Source organism: Apis dorsata, unplaced genomic scaffold (genome assembly GCF_000469605.1).
Source record: "Apis dorsata unplaced genomic scaffold, Apis dorsata 1.3 scaffold_638, whole genome shotgun sequence".
Lineage (NCBI taxonomy): Eukaryota > Metazoa > Arthropoda > Insecta > Hymenoptera > Apidae > Apis > Apis dorsata.
Genome location: NW_006263830.1, coordinates 1 through 15,269, shown reverse-complemented (window position 1 = coordinate 15,269; position 15,269 = coordinate 1). Strand labels below are relative to the sequence as shown.

The 15,269-nt window shown below is 22.9% G+C and overlaps 4 protein-coding genes across 4 annotated transcripts; 2 read left to right on the top strand and 2 right to left on the bottom strand.

The window, feature by feature from the left end:
* Positions 1 to 3,683: 3,683 nt before the first annotated feature.
* Positions 3,684 to 11,380, top strand: LOC102673392 (DNA damage-binding protein 1). Its single transcript, XM_006621775.2, has 7 exons — positions 3,684 to 4,034; positions 4,293 to 4,416; positions 6,466 to 6,663; positions 6,737 to 6,885; positions 7,208 to 9,933; positions 10,098 to 10,494; positions 10,574 to 11,380. Exons 3-7 carry the CDS (start codon positions 6,594 to 6,596, stop codon positions 10,655 to 10,657), a joined length of 3,426 nt encoding a protein of 1,141 aa, XP_006621838.1. The 5' UTR covers positions 3,684 to 4,034; positions 4,293 to 4,416; positions 6,466 to 6,593; the 3' UTR covers positions 10,658 to 11,380.
* On the top strand, positions 3,795 to 5,324 carry LOC102673258 (protein HEXIM1-like). Its single transcript, XM_006621774.2, has 2 exons — positions 3,795 to 4,034; positions 4,293 to 5,324. Exons 1-2 carry the CDS (start codon positions 3,795 to 3,797, stop codon positions 5,322 to 5,324), a joined length of 1,272 nt encoding a protein of 423 aa, XP_006621837.1.
* Positions 10,811 to 12,093, bottom strand: LOC102673533 (ADP-ribosylation factor-like protein 3). The gene is made up of 2 exons (XM_031513428.1): positions 11,801 to 12,093; positions 10,811 to 11,722 (listed from the first exon to the last, which is right to left on the bottom strand). The coding sequence occupies exons 1-2, from the start codon at positions 12,005 to 12,007 to the stop codon at positions 11,402 to 11,404; spliced, it is 528 nt and encodes a 175-aa protein (XP_031369288.1). The 5' UTR covers positions 12,008 to 12,093; the 3' UTR covers positions 10,811 to 11,401.
* A 1,130-nt stretch (positions 12,094 to 13,223) lies between these two features.
* Positions 13,224 to 14,995, bottom strand: LOC102673740 (zinc finger protein 106). Its single transcript, XM_006621778.2, has 6 exons — positions 14,733 to 14,995; positions 14,487 to 14,606; positions 14,143 to 14,400; positions 13,936 to 14,052; positions 13,784 to 13,855; positions 13,224 to 13,698 (listed from the first exon to the last, which is right to left on the bottom strand). Exons 1-6 carry the CDS (start codon positions 14,778 to 14,780, stop codon positions 13,615 to 13,617), a joined length of 699 nt encoding a protein of 232 aa, XP_006621841.1. The 5' UTR covers positions 14,781 to 14,995; the 3' UTR covers positions 13,224 to 13,614.
* Between the last annotated feature and the right edge of the window lie 274 nt (positions 14,996 to 15,269).

The following is a 15,269-nucleotide window of genomic DNA, read 5'->3' as shown; positions in this document are numbered from 1 at the left end:
GATTAAGATAAAAAAATGTAATTTTTTCTTCAAAATATAAAGATTATTATATCTTTTCTTTTGAATAATTTTTCTAAAAATTATTCATTTTACGAATTTATAACAATACAAAAAGTTTTATGATATAAAAAAAATAATGATAAAATTTTAAGAACTTATCTTAGTTTTAACCAATATTTTATTTTTTTTTTTATGATATATAGATCATAATATATACTAATATAAAATACCTAAAATGTTATATACAAAGAATATTAAATTCGTAACATTTATATTTTTAACAAATTTATAATTCATTATTTATGGTTTACTATTACTATTAAAATAAACTATTATTCAATTAATTTACTTATTTTATCTGTTATGCTATAATATTACAATTATTAAAATACAGAAAAAGAAATATTTAAAAAATTAAATAATTAAATCATTACGTCATTTTTCGAATAAAATGAAATCAATTATATATATAAAATTTATATTATATTATTCTTCAAATTAATTACATAATTTAGATTAAGTTATCAACAAAGTAGATTTTGAATTATATTATTATTATATATATTATATATATTGAATTATATATATTATATTATTCTTCAAATTAATTACATAATTTAGATTAAGTTAGTACAAAAAAATAGATGGTGCATTTTTAGTGCAATTGAAATGTTGTACAATACTTAATATTATTTGATGATATACGATTCGCAATGATTAATTATGAAACATTTTACGTTTCTTACATTAGAATGCATTTATATATAATATTTAGAAAATTATCAAAAAATAAATAGATTTTGAATGAAAGAAAAGATGCATATTCAATATTATTGAAGAGAAAAATTTTTTTACACAAATTATTCTTATATGATATATTATATTATATATTATCTTATTTACGAAAACGATTAAAAAAAACGAAATAAAAAAAATACAAGATTCTTTTTTCATTTATTTATAATAAATAATAATATAATTTGATATTAGTATACATATTATATATATACACATATATATATATATATAATATCTTAATTATATATATTAATTATATATATAATTATAAATATATATAATTATATATATATAATATATAATTAGAATAATTTGTCAATAATCGATATAATATCTACATTATGTGTATATTAACATGTATGTGTATATTAACATGTATATATATATTATGTCTTTTTTGTCCATTATATAATAAATTTAATATAAAAATATTTATAATGATTCGCAATCTTAATTATAAAGAATTTATATAATATTTTAAAAAATATTCTAAACAAGATTGTACAAAAATCTACATAAAATATGTATTTATAGTTAATCATTTGAATTTTGATAAATTATTTTATACGTATTCTTTTCACATATATGTATATTGTGAAAAATTTATCATTATTACCGAAATTAATATTTGAACTATTGTAATTATAAAGTATTTTGAAAATTACATCAATATAAATAAAATGCACCAATAAAATAACGAAAACATATTGTATTATATTATTACATGTTAAAATATATAAAAGATAAACAAATTATATAATTTATATATAATTTATAAAATTATATATTTAATAAATCAATGATATTAAATTATTTTTTATTTCATGAAAATTATATTGTGTATAATTAATATGATATTATTTATCTTTTTATCTCATGATTAACTTAATTTTTCGTGTTTATATTCAAAAAATTACTTTAATGAATGTAATTAATATCTGAACAATAAAAAAATTATTTTTTTTTATAATTATTTAAAAAATAAATCAAGTAAATGTAAATATAATAATATTAGTAATATCAAGATCAATATTTGCATAAAAAATATAATAATCTAATCTAAGTATATTAATTATGATTGATTTTTATTGAATGATTATTTTTATTGAACATGAAAAAATAAAAAAATATTTCTTTCTGTTGTATAAAAATTCATTATTTTAAAAATTTGTAAATGCTTAAAATTAATATTTATATTCAATAAACAAAAAAAATTATTTATAATATACATATTTCCTTATTTAAAAAAAATTAAAAGATTCTATATATCAGATTTATTTCTATAACAATTATGTAATATTTTTTTACAATATAATATATAAGGAAAGAAAATATTACATTAAATTAATGCTAAATATATTCTTATGTTTCATATTTATATTTGTTATTGCCAATTTCATTATTCATAAAATATTATATTCATAATTATGAAGTCAATAAAATATTATAATTATAAACATTAAATTTATTGAACATCATATCCAATGAATGAAAAACATGCTTAAAATTCTTAATATGATAGTTCGAGAAAATTCATTTTGAATAGAAAAACGATGATGCAAATAATGATGCGATGATATGATGATATTCATTAACTGAAAAATACTGTTTATAAAAGGAAATCTATATGTAGCTATTTGTAAATATGAAATCGAATATATATAATATAAGCTATAATACAATTATATATAACTACGAACTAGGTCGACATATATGTACATATGTATCATATTAAATACAGTGTATCTTCAGTTCAGCAAATAATTTAACTAGATCTTTAACAGCTCTTCATTATCTTCTTAAAATTAAAATTATATTTTTTACTATTTCGTTAATATTTCATATATTTTGATTGAATTTTTATTTAAAATATAGGATGAAAAACATTATTCATTCATAGATACAAATGTCGTTTATCAGATTATATATATTATAAAATTGAAGAAATAATTATAAAATTCAGTATATGAAAAAAATGCACTCATTAAAAATGCAATATATTTTTAACAAATTCAAATTTTATGATAAATTTTATGATAATAAAGAAATTTTATGCTTAAATTTTTGAAATAAAAGTCGAAATTATTTTGCATTGAAAAAATAAAAATATTTTTAATATATTATATAAAACTTATATAAAAATTTATATTTGAAATAATATTAATTCTTATACATTTTTTATACGTTCGTATACATAAATAATAATAATATATATTAAAAATAAATAATAGTTAGTAATATAATTTTTAATTTAATATTTTTATTTAAAAATTAAATACTTATATTCTATTATCAATTTGTAAATCTAACTCGATCAAATATTTTATTATAAAAGCGAAAATTTCTATTTAGTGAAACTAAAGAATCAAATTTATATAAGGTATGATATATATTTGAATAAAATAAATAAATATTATAATATTATATATATAATATTATATTGCAAAAATATGTTAAAAAATATAGAAGAACAATATTTTTTTTATTCATATATATGATCAATTCGAAACTTTAATTTAAAAAAGTTTAATAAAACTTTATTAATTACATTGAATATGATATGTATGATATATAAATATGTAAAAAATTTTTAAGCATACATACATTGAAAATCCAAGCGATGTTTAAAAAAATATTCACTAATTAAATAATAAGTATTAATAAAATATACTTGATATATGATTATCGTTCACTCTATACTATAAACATTAAATTAGGAGTGCAGTAAGAAAAAAATTGCCATAGTCTTTCAGGCAGCAGTGCCTGAAGGATAAGTGAAAATGGTAGGAAGTTCGGTGGGAAAGAAATACATTTGCCCCACCTTTCGGAACAAATCTCCCTACTCCTCTGAAATGTTAGCACGTCGCGCTTCGCTATCTCACGGAATCACGGACAAATCAAACATGGCGATTCAGTCGCTGTTTGCAGTGAAGACGTACGGTTCGTAAAACGGGAGTGGAAGGTATTGGTGGACGAGATAGTGTTTTTAAGCGGTAATGAGTGCTTGTATCACTGCAAATCGCCGAATTTTGGTCAATATTATAAATATGGAGAATCATGATGTCAAAACGGTAATGGAGAAAGTGTCGGACGGCATTGATAAAGTACATGACGTGAAGGGCGTACAAGCAGAGCCGACGCCTGCGGCGTCATCGTTGTCATTGCCTGTTTCGGAACAAGTGTCGCTCTCTACCGGAGAAAATATCAACAAAAATAATTATATTAATAAGAAAACCGTAAGATATTTGCTTTAGTTTGAATATTTAAAAATATTGTGCTACATGAAAAGTTAAATATTTTAAATATATCATTAATGTAGTTTTGTATTTTTACAATGAAATTCAAATAAAGTTTAGTAGTATTAATCATATTAAATGATTCTTAATTATAAAATTTTTAAAATAAATGTTACAACATAATATGTAATAAAATATATTTAAAGCATAAAAATATATTGAAAATTAAAAATTAATATAATTGTTTCTATGTTTTAGTGTTCTAAATTATTAATAAAAAATTCTGGAAAATTTGAAAGTGGTAGTGGTAGTGGAGATCAGGAGGGAGGTCAGCATGAAGATGGAATTGATATTGCAGCGAAAAAAAGAAAAACTCGTAGAGGTAAACCTAAACATAGAAAATTAAAACCATATTCAAAACAACAATTATCATATCAACAACAGCTGCGATATAGATCTAGAGGTCGATTAGCAAAAACTGGTAGACAACCTCCAGCACTATATAACACCACACAATTTCTTATGGATGATCACAGTGATCTTCCAGATCTTGACCAAAAGCTTTCAGAAGCTGCATCATCAGAATTACCTGCTACATTTCAAAAACCATCAGCCCCCTCTCGTACTCGAGATTCTAGTTTCAGTGTTGACTCTGATGAAGATTATTTTTATTCGTCTCCAGAAGACGAAGAAGAATTCTTGACAAAGGAATTCTCAACTGCATATGAAGATCTTCATGCTGAAAGATTAAGCACATTAAGTAAATCAGAACTAATACAGGAATATCTGCAATTAGAAGCAAAAGTAGATTTATTAACAAAACGACTACGTGGTAAAAATTTTCATCAAACAGAACAACGAGACTTGGAAAGCAACAGTAGTAGTACAGATTCAGAATCAGCAAAAAAGTTAAAAATCTGTCAACAACGAATTGATGATTTAATGCAACAAAATGAACAATTAAAACGAGAAAATGAATTATTAAGAGCTAAAAGGGACGGCAGTCCAGTTTCAAGTGTTGATAGCGAAAGCGACAGTGATAGTACAAGTAATGAGAATAGGAGCAGATGTAGTTGTCTCCTTCCAAATTCTAGCTCTTCTTCAGAACTTATGGGATATGTTTCTAGAAGTAAAAATAGTCAGAGAAAAGATAGTTCTGTCTCTAGTACTGATAGTAAAAGTGATACTTGTGATAGTAGTTCAAGTGAGAATTCTAAAGCATCTATGACCCCAGTTAATCTTTCAAATGGTCATGTAACCATTCAAAAAATTGATGGTCTCCCTACATAAATTATAAAAAGCTGTTTTTATACACCACCATATAAAAATCTATTGAATGTTTTAAAAATTAACTTACAAGTCATGTTAAATATGTCATTAGTCCTGCATATTTGCTTTAATCCTACCAATTTAGGAAACAAGACTGGTTTAAATGCAATATTGCATTTGTGCAGTAAAAAAATCCTCTTTCAATATAAGATATGTAACCTAGATTGTCCTTAAATGTGCCCTTATAATTTACTTCCCATTTCTTTTAAAACTGTTTTGTGTAAACTTAAATATGTAATGGAATAGGAAATACATACCTAATCTTATGAAAGAGTAAAATTTATATTTATGCAGGCTAAAGTATTACAAAAAGCTGTATTATATTTGTGGTGTATTCTCTATATTTTATCTTCATTTGATAACAATTGTGATGCAGTTAAATAATTGTTTTTTAGTAGTCTGTTTTCAATGAACTGCCATTTGATGGTACAAATGTATAAATTTGGGGTTTACAGACCATCAACTAATAAGTTATAAAACTAGATCTAATTAAAATAAAGTTATATTAATAAATTAATAATAAAAGTAATGTGATATTGTACAATTGTATAAATTAAAGTATCATATTAGTTTATGGTCTGAATATAAGATATGTTAAAAATATTTCACATATTTTAAATTTTTAATAAATTTCAAAGTTTCTTTCTTTTATTATAATTATTCTCCTGAAACTTAATGCAAAGAAGTGAAGAGCTTCTTCTAAAAAAATTCTTCAACAATGTGAATATATCTGATTATGAGATAGCTTTATTATGATAGAATATAAGATCCCCATAAAAATTTAATAAATATGTATATTGTTAGTATCGTAAGATATATTGTAAAATGTACATACAATTTAATTTTTTTTATTTCTTAAAAAGTGATAAACGGAATTCTATCTATAAAAAAGTGTTTTTTTAAGAAATTAATTTAAATAACAAAAATTTAAATAATTGATTTACATTTTTTATTTGAATATGAAATATATAATTTTTTTGCATTTTTTTTTATGAAATTACATTTCAATTCAAATATGTATATTTGCTGAATAAGCAATATAAGAAGTAACTTTTGTTTAAAACTTTATTTTAAAATATTCCTTATGTTTATTGTGAACCAGGCTTAATACACTGTGAATCGTTGCTAACTTCGTGGCGCGTGAAATTGAAAAGCACGCAAGGCCAGCGTTTGGTCGTATCTTATGGTTGAAGTGTTAACAAGTTTCTAAAAGTTGTTGGATTAAATATTATGAAAGCGATGTCTCATCATTATGTGGTAACGGCACACAAGCCTACAGCTGTCACCGCATGTGTGACAGGTAAGTAAGAGAAATGTACAAAAAAATTCTACGCTTACGTAGATAAACAATTCTTTTCTTTTTACGTATCAAGGTAATTTTACTTCCCCTACGGATTTGAACCTCATTTTAGCAAAAAATGTTCGATTAGAAATATATCTTGTTACTCCAGAAGGTTTAAGACCATTAAAAGAAGTTGGAATTTATGGAAAAATTGCAGTTGTTAAGTTTTTTCGGCCGCCGGTAAGGTTATACTAATATCTTATTTGTTAATTTTTATAAATTATTCTATTCATTTTCATATTTTCATGTTAATATTAAATATGATAAAATTTATATATTTTATTTAATACATATATATTTATAATATTTTTATTTTATTAAGAATAATATAACCTTATATGTACAAAAAATTAATTATTTTTCATTCATGTACATATATTATTACATATAAGTATAAATAATAAATATAAAATATAAATAATCTATTAATATGATTTTTAAATCATATTAAAATAAATTATATATAATAATATGTAATTAATTGATTGAAATATCTCTACAGCATGAAAAAAAAGATCTTTTGTTTCTTTTAACTACACGTTATAATGCTATGATTTTGGAATGTATTGGAGAAGGAGAAAATATAGAAATTATAACAAAAGCACATGGAAATGTAGCAGATCGTATTGGAAAAGCTTCAGAAACAGGGATCAAAGCTGTAATTGATCCTAAAGCACGTGTAATTGGTCTACGATTATATGATGGTCTTTTTAAAATTATACCTCTTGATAAAGATAATCCAGAATTAAAAGCATCATCAATACGTATGGAAGAACATCAAGTACAGGATGTAAATTTTCTTCACGGATGTGCTAATCCTACATTAATTTTAATTCATCAAGATATTAATGGAAGACATGTTAAGACACATGAAATTTCTTTAAGAGATAAAGAATTTGTTAAAATACCTTGGAGACAGGATAACGTAGAACGTGAAGCTATGATAGTTATTCCTGTACCTTCTCCTATTTGTGGTGCAATAATAATAGGTCAAGAAAGTATATTATATCATGATGGGAATACATATGTTGCTGTTGTGCCTCCAATTATCAAACAAAGTACTATTACATGCTATGCTAAAGTCGATAATCAAGGACTTCGTTATTTATTAGGAGACATGGCTGGACATTTGTTTATGTTATTTGTGGAACAAGAAAAAAAAGCAGATGGTACGCAAGTTGTGAAAGATTTAAAAGTTGAACTTTTAGGAGAAATTAGTATACCAGAATGCATTACATATTTAGATAATGGAGTAATATTTGTTGGTAGTAGACTGGGTGATTCACAATTAGTTAAATTAATTACAAAAGCAGATGAAAATGGTTCCTATTGTGTACCAATGGAAACATTTACAAATTTAGCACCAATAGTTGACATGGCAGTAGTTGATCTTGAAAGACAAGGTCAAGGACAGATGGTTACATGTTCTGGAGCTTTCAAGGAAGGTTCTCTTAGAATTATAAGAAATGGAATAGGTATTGAAGAACATGCAAGCATAGATTTGCCAGGTATCAAGGGTATGTGGGCATTAAAAATTGGTGGTGGCAATTTTGATAATACCTTGGTTTTATCTTTTGTTGGACAAACCAGAATTTTGACCTTAAATGGAGAAGAAGTTGAAGAAACAGATATTCCAGGTTTTGTTGCTGATGAACAAACTTTCCATACTGGGAATGTTACAAATGATTTATTTATTCAGATAACGCCAACATCTGCCAGATTAATTTCATATGAAACTAAAACAGTTGTTTCTGAATGGGAGCCAGAAAATAAAAGAACTATTAGTGTAGTTGCTTGTAATGGTACACAAGTACTTTGTGCTACTGGAAATGATTTATTTTATTTAGAAATTTCATGTGGGCAAATTTTACCAAAAGGATTTACTACTTTACAATATGAAGTTGCTTGTTTAGATATATCTCCATTGGATGGTAATACAGAAGCAAAAATTGCTGCAGTAGGTTTATGGACACATATTTCTGTTCATATTTTAACTTTACCTGCTTTAGAAGAAATTAACAAAGAATTACTTGGTGGTGAAATTATACCTAGATCTATTTTAATGACATGTTTTGAAGGTAATACATATCTGCTTTGTGCTCTTGGAGATGGTAGCATGTATTATTTTACTTTACACAAGCAAAATGGTATACTTTCTGATAAAAAGAAAGTTACTTTAGGTACACAACCAACAGTTTTAAGAACTTTCAGATCATTGTTCACCACTAATGTTTTTGCATGTTCTGATAGGCCTACTGTAATTTATTCGTCAAATCATAAACTAGTATTCAGCAATGTTAATTTAAAAGAAGTAAATCATATGTGTTCTTTAAATGCAGAATCATACCCTGATAGCTTAGCATTAGCAACTGATAGTACAGTAACAATTGGAACGATTGATGAAATTCAAAAATTACATATTCGAACTGTTCCTCTTGGAGAATCACCAAGGCGAATTGCTTACCAAGAAAGTTCTCAAACATTTGGAGTAATAACAATGCGTGTTGACATCCAAGATAGTAGTGGTGTAAGCATTGTAAGACATTCAGCATCTACACAAGCAGCTTCTACATCTAGCAGCAGTCATATTGCATCTTATAATAAACCTACAGGACATACAGCTAGTGATATTTGTCAAGAAATTGAAGTACATAATCTACTTATCATTGATCAACATACTTTTGAAGTTTTACATGCACATATGCTAATGCCCACTGAATATGCACTATCATTGATATCAACAAAATTAGGTGAAGATCCTACTTCTTATTACATAGTCGGAACTGCACTTGTTCATCCAGATGAAACTGAACCAAAAATGGGTAGAATACTTTTATATCATTGGAGTGATGGAAAACTTACACAAGTAGCTGAAAAAGAAATTAAAGGATCATGTTATTCTTTAACTGAATTTAATGGAAAACTTCTTGCAAGTATAAATAGCACTGTTCGTTTATTTGAATGGACAGCGGAAAAGGAACTCAGATTAGAATGTAGTCATTTTAATAATATTATTGCTCTTTACTTAAAAAGTAAAGGCGATTTTATTTTAGTTGGAGATCTTATGAGATCTCTTACATTGTTGCAATATAAAACAATGGAAGGTTGTTTTGAAGAAATAGCAAGAGATTATAATCCAAATTGGATGACTGCCATTGAAATTTTAGATGATGATACTTTTTTGGGTGCAGAGAATTGCTTTAATTTATTCGTTTGCCAAAAAGATAGGTAAATTATTAATTTGATAAATTTGTATTATATTTGTATACACATTAATATTATAAAATAATATATATATAATATATATATATAATATATATAATATATATAAAATAATTAATATATATTATAAAATAATTTATTATAAAATAATAAATTAAAATGTATTTTAGTGCTGCCACTTCAGAAGATGAAAGACAACAAATGCAAGAAGTTGGACAATTTCATTTGGGTGATATGGTTAATGTTTTTCGACATGGATCTTTAGTAATGCAAAATTTAGGTGAATCAAGTACACCTACACAAGGTTGCGTATTGTTTGGTACTGTTAGCGGTGCAATCGGTTTAGTTACACAAATTCCATTTATATTTTATGAATTCTTAAGAAATCTTGAAGATAGATTAACAAGTGTAATAAAAAGTGTTGGTAAAATAGAACATAACTTTTGGAGAAGTTTTAATACGGAATTAAAAATTGAGCAATGTGAAGGTTTTATAGATGGAGATTTAATCGAAAGTTTTCTTGATTTGAGTCCTGATAAAATGGCAGAAGTTGCAAGTGGTCTTATGGTACATTAAATTGTTTTTTAAATTATATAATAATATATATATAGCTTATTATATTTTTAATTCATTTTTTCATTAATAGATTGACGATCCCAGCGGCATGAAAAAAGAAGCAACAGTGGATGATCTTGTAAAAATAGTGGAAGATCTTACAAGGATACATTAGACAGTTTTTGCTGATTCTTGTATAGTTTATTATATTTTGAAAAGCTCACGAATAGATTTATAAGAAAAATCTTAAATATTTGAGAAACAAATTAAGAAATGTATAAACATTTATGTATTTATCATTATTAGTACAAGATACCAACAAACTATATTTTTCTTCTTTCTAATTTTTGTGGAAATCATATTGTTTTATTTTCTTGTTGTATATGCTTGTACTCTTTAATGCTGTTTATATTATCGTGATAGTTTGCATCAAATTTCGTACATGCATATAAAAATAATCAAAAAGTTTCTAAACTTATTTTAAAAATATACTATTGATATAAATCAATAAAAATAAAAATTAAATATTTTCAATATATCTATTCAAATATTATTAAAATTGACATACCAAATACAATATATTTCTTATAATAATAAATAACATTTATTTAAATAGTATTTATTTTAAATTAATTTAGAAACTTTTTGATTGATAATTATATAATTTTTTTTAACATTTCGAAAATATATTAAAAAATACATGAGTTAATTAATTATATTAACATTTCAAATTATACGAATCTTGTACGCTCAATATTAAATAATTTCACTTTTGAAGAAATTTTTAGATTTTTTAGAAAAACCTGACAAATGTTATTGAAAAGTTATTCGTAGAATCCTTATATTATTTGTAACATTGAGTGTAAATAAAAAAAAAATATCCACTTTCTGATAAAATTATTTTGTACTATATTAATTTTTACTTTTTTGAATTTATTGAAAATTTTAAAGAAATCGGATCAAATAACCAGTTTCTTAATTCTTCAATACCTTGATCAGTCATTCCACTAGTTTCAAATACAGATAATTCTTGAGTAACTTCTTTTTGCAAACGTGAATATTGTAGCATAAGTAGGGCTTCATTGCGCATTTGACGATAAGAAAGATCCATTTTATTCAACGTTAATGCGATTTTTATATTTCGCAATCTAGGATCAACTAACAATGAATAAAGTAATACTCCTGCCGCACTTATTTGACAAAGATTGCTTGTATCTATTACATAAATAAGTTTTTGTGTCTAGAAAATAAAATAACTTCTATAAAATTATAAAATGATTTTGGAATTTAAATTCAAAATTTTTATAAAAAAATTCACCTTGTCAAAGTAATGTTTCCATATTGGTGCCATATTTCCACCTATTTCTTTAATAAGCATATCAAATTCGCCAGTGTCATTTTTTATGGTAAAAAGATTTATACCATTTGTAGAAACGGTATGAGTTGCATAGTCTATTTCATCTCCTTGTAAACGTTTCATTAAAAATGTTTTTCCCGATTTAAGAGGACCAAGACAAAGACACATATTAAATCTATTAATTTAAAAAATATTTATATTGTTACGCATTCGTAAATTAATCATATATTTTATATGTATAAATACAGAAATTTATTGATTTAATAAATCTTTCTATAGTAACTACATTGTTTATTAATATCAATTGATTATTTCATTGTACAAAATAAAATTTAAAATAATGATATAATAATGTTTAGAATTAAGTAAAATAAAAATAAAAAAATAACTATAAAATATAAATATTTTTTCTCAATTTAATTTTTAATTATACAAAATTTTAATTTTGAGATTTAAATATTTTATTGCATTCGTTTATGTATGATTTTCGTATAATTTAATGAAAATGTTTAAAAACTATTATTAATAAATTATTGTCATTAATTTATATAGAAAACTCTTTTTCAAAAATAAATATTACGAAAACAATATTTTATTATTATACTTATAACAAATACTAAATACATAATGAACTTATAATTTAGCATATTCATTGATATATGTAAATAATAATATAATTTATAAATACAAAATGTTAATTAAATGAAATAATATATATTAAAGATAAAACAAAATATGATATAATTTTTTTGCATATTATATTTTCTTAAAATAAAAATTTTCATAATATATTAATATAAATAAATTTTTTTAACATTTTTTGTTAATATCATTGACAGAACCACATCTTTCTTTTAGTTTATTAAAGAATATATTAATTAGTAATTATAATATCATATATAAAAATTAATATAACAATTTAATAATAAACATTTACAACGCGAAAATTATTTTAGCATTTCTTATTTGAAAAGATATGTATTCTATCAATATAATTAAATTCATATTTCTTATTTATTTAATTCAAATAAATTTTTCCATATAAGTTTAATATACTTCAATTTTTTGCAATTAAGCAAATTATGAAATGTTGTCAACTACTTATAAATTTAATGTAAAATAACAAATATAATTATTATTAACATTATTACATTTATTATGTACTTAGATGATATATAATTTGATAACATTTAAAAATGCAGGTACAAAAGAAAAAAATAATAAGTGCACAAATTTAAGAATTTTAAATGATAATAATGCTTTTTTTTTTTTTTTTTTTTTTTTTTTTTTTTTTTTTTTTTTTTTTTTTTTTTTTTTTTTTTTTTTTTTTTTTTTTTTTTTTTTTTTTTTAATATGTATTGTTGTTGTTGTTGTTATTGTATATAATTAAAATTACGTTTTTTGTATTTTTTATTGAAGAATATAAAATATAAAAAAAAAGTAATTTATATTCCGCACAAGGCACAGGAAATTTATTATTCCCAGTAGTGCGAATTGTGAAGTGTTAAAATAGAATAAAGAGTAAGACTCTAATAAGTTTTTTGAATTTACTATAAATACTCGTATTTTACCGTGAAATATCAATAATTTATCTAATTTCCTGTACAAACATATTTATATTATTTATGTGCATTGTTTCTTAAATAAAATTATATATATTACAGATCAAATATTTTGAATCTGTACAAATATTTTATAGACGGTCATTGTAAATAGATTGTACTCCAAATTTAAAATTTTTTCCTAGGAGCACGACTAGATTAGGATCTATCAGTTCAAATTTGATTCAATAATAAAGATAGTACTTGTCGAGGCATTTGCCATGATTGCAAACGTTTATCTTTGCTACCAGCTATAATCTAAGAAAACAAATAATTTAATATTATATTTAATATAATATTTCAATAATATTTTAATAAATATTTTATTATAAAAATAAGATACCTTATTATCTATGACTTCCATACTTAATAACATATTACCAGGTCCAGGAATATTACATATAAGTCGATGATCCTAAAATATGAAAATTAATATAATTTTTACTATTAATATTTCATTATTATTATTTATATTTTATTATGCTTAATATTAACCTTTGTATCAAATACATAAATATTTCCATCATAACAACCAGCAAATAATAATTGTTTATATAAACGCATGCATACGATTCCTACACCAGCATTATATTGCATTGTTTGTTCACCATTCTATAAAATAAAAAAAAATAAAGAATGATTTTTACATAATGTAATATTACAATAATAATGTGATAAGATATATATACTATTATTACGAACCGTAAAATCAAATACAGGTATAGACGTACTACTCGTACCACAATAAATCAAATTATAATCACGCATCAAACTATATACTGTGTGGCTTTTTTGACCACAAATTGTGCGAAGAAATAGGCCGTTCTGAGCATCTCGTATTGTTATCGGTTGATTACGCGATGCTACAATAAGAACTCGTCGTGGACCCTCATTAGTTGCTTTTAAAGCTAACACAGATTTATCTGAGAATTGTATGCTATTTCCTTTAATTACACCTGACTGAAATATTCATGTATCTTTCATTATAAAGATAATATTCATATCCAATATAAAAATAATTTTATTTTAAAAGTTTTTCAACAAACCTTTATATGGTAACGTGATACATGACCTGATTTAGTACCAATAAAAATTATTCCCCATGCTTCATCCATACATTGTATTGGACTATTTATATCTGCTGTATCTCTTATTTGTATTCCAGTCTAAATTAAATATTTATAATAGAATATTTAAGAATATAACAACATAATAATTTAATATATAATATATAGAAAAATGAAATAAATAACATATATTACATTAAATTTATAAATAAATATATTATTTACCATTATATTATAACATCGTAAAGTTCCATCCAATGAACCGGAAAACATCCATTCTTTATTAATATCTATACTGTTTGCATTATATACATATAAACAAGTAACTGCTGCTTTATGACCTTTATAAATGTTTAATATTCCATTAGATGCTTGATTATATCTATATATTCTACCATCTTCACTTGCAGCTAGAAATGAATTCTCGAAAACCTAAAAGATATATTTATTTATATTATTAATTAATTCTTATAAATAATTATTTATTATTAATTTACTAAATTTAATCAACTTTTAGCATTTTTACAGAAATTATTCCACATTAGTAATAATATGAAATCATATCAAAATTAAAAATTATATCTAAAGATAAAAATAAACATAAAACAAATAATTATATAATTATTTTATAATTATATAATTATAAAATATTAATTATTAAGTAAAGTATTAATTATAAAGTAAATAAAAAATAATTCATAAGGTCAAGGAAAATAACAAGTGAAAATTTAAAAATTAATAATTTTTTAAATTTTATTAATT

What these genes read in the sequence shown, in the direction of transcription:
- LOC102673258 (XM_006621774.2), top strand. Translation starts at nt 3,795, where the DNA reads ATGAGTGCTTGTATCACTGCAAATCGCCGAATTTTGGTCAATATTATA. An exon ending in ATTATATTAATAAGAAAACC is followed by an intron (nt 4,035 to 4,292) that starts GTAAGATATTTG and finishes TCTATGTTTTAG; the next exon opens with TGTTCTAAATTATTAATAAA.
- LOC102673392 (XM_006621775.2), top strand. Translation starts at nt 6,594, where the DNA reads ATGAAAGCGATGTCTCATCATTATGTGGTAACGGCACACAAGCCTACA. An exon ending in TGTCACCGCATGTGTGACAG is followed by an intron (nt 6,664 to 6,736) that starts GTAAGTAAGAGA and finishes TTACGTATCAAG; the next exon opens with GTAATTTTACTTCCCCTACG. An exon ending in TTCGTTTGCCAAAAAGATAG is followed by an intron (nt 9,934 to 10,097) that starts GTAAATTATTAA and finishes AATGTATTTTAG; the next exon opens with TGCTGCCACTTCAGAAGATG.
- LOC102673533 (XM_031513428.1), bottom strand. Translation starts at nt 12,007, where the DNA reads ATGTGTCTTTGTCTTGGTCCTCTTAAATCGGGAAAAACATTTTTAATG. An exon ending in GGAAACATTACTTTGACAAG is followed by an intron (nt 11,723 to 11,800) that starts GTGAATTTTTTT and finishes TTTATTTTCTAG; the next exon opens with ACACAAAAACTTATTTATGT.
- LOC102673740 (XM_006621778.2), bottom strand. Translation starts at nt 14,780, where the DNA reads ATGTTTTCCGGTTCATTGGATGGAACTTTACGATGTTATAATATAATG. An exon ending in TACGATGTTATAATATAATG is followed by an intron (nt 14,607 to 14,732) that starts GTAAATAATATA and finishes TATTTAATTTAG; the next exon opens with ACTGGAATACAAATAAGAGA. An exon ending in TGGAAGTCATAGATAATAAG is followed by an intron (nt 13,699 to 13,783) that starts GTATCTTATTTT and finishes TTGTTTTCTTAG; the next exon opens with ATTATAGCTGGTAGCAAAGA.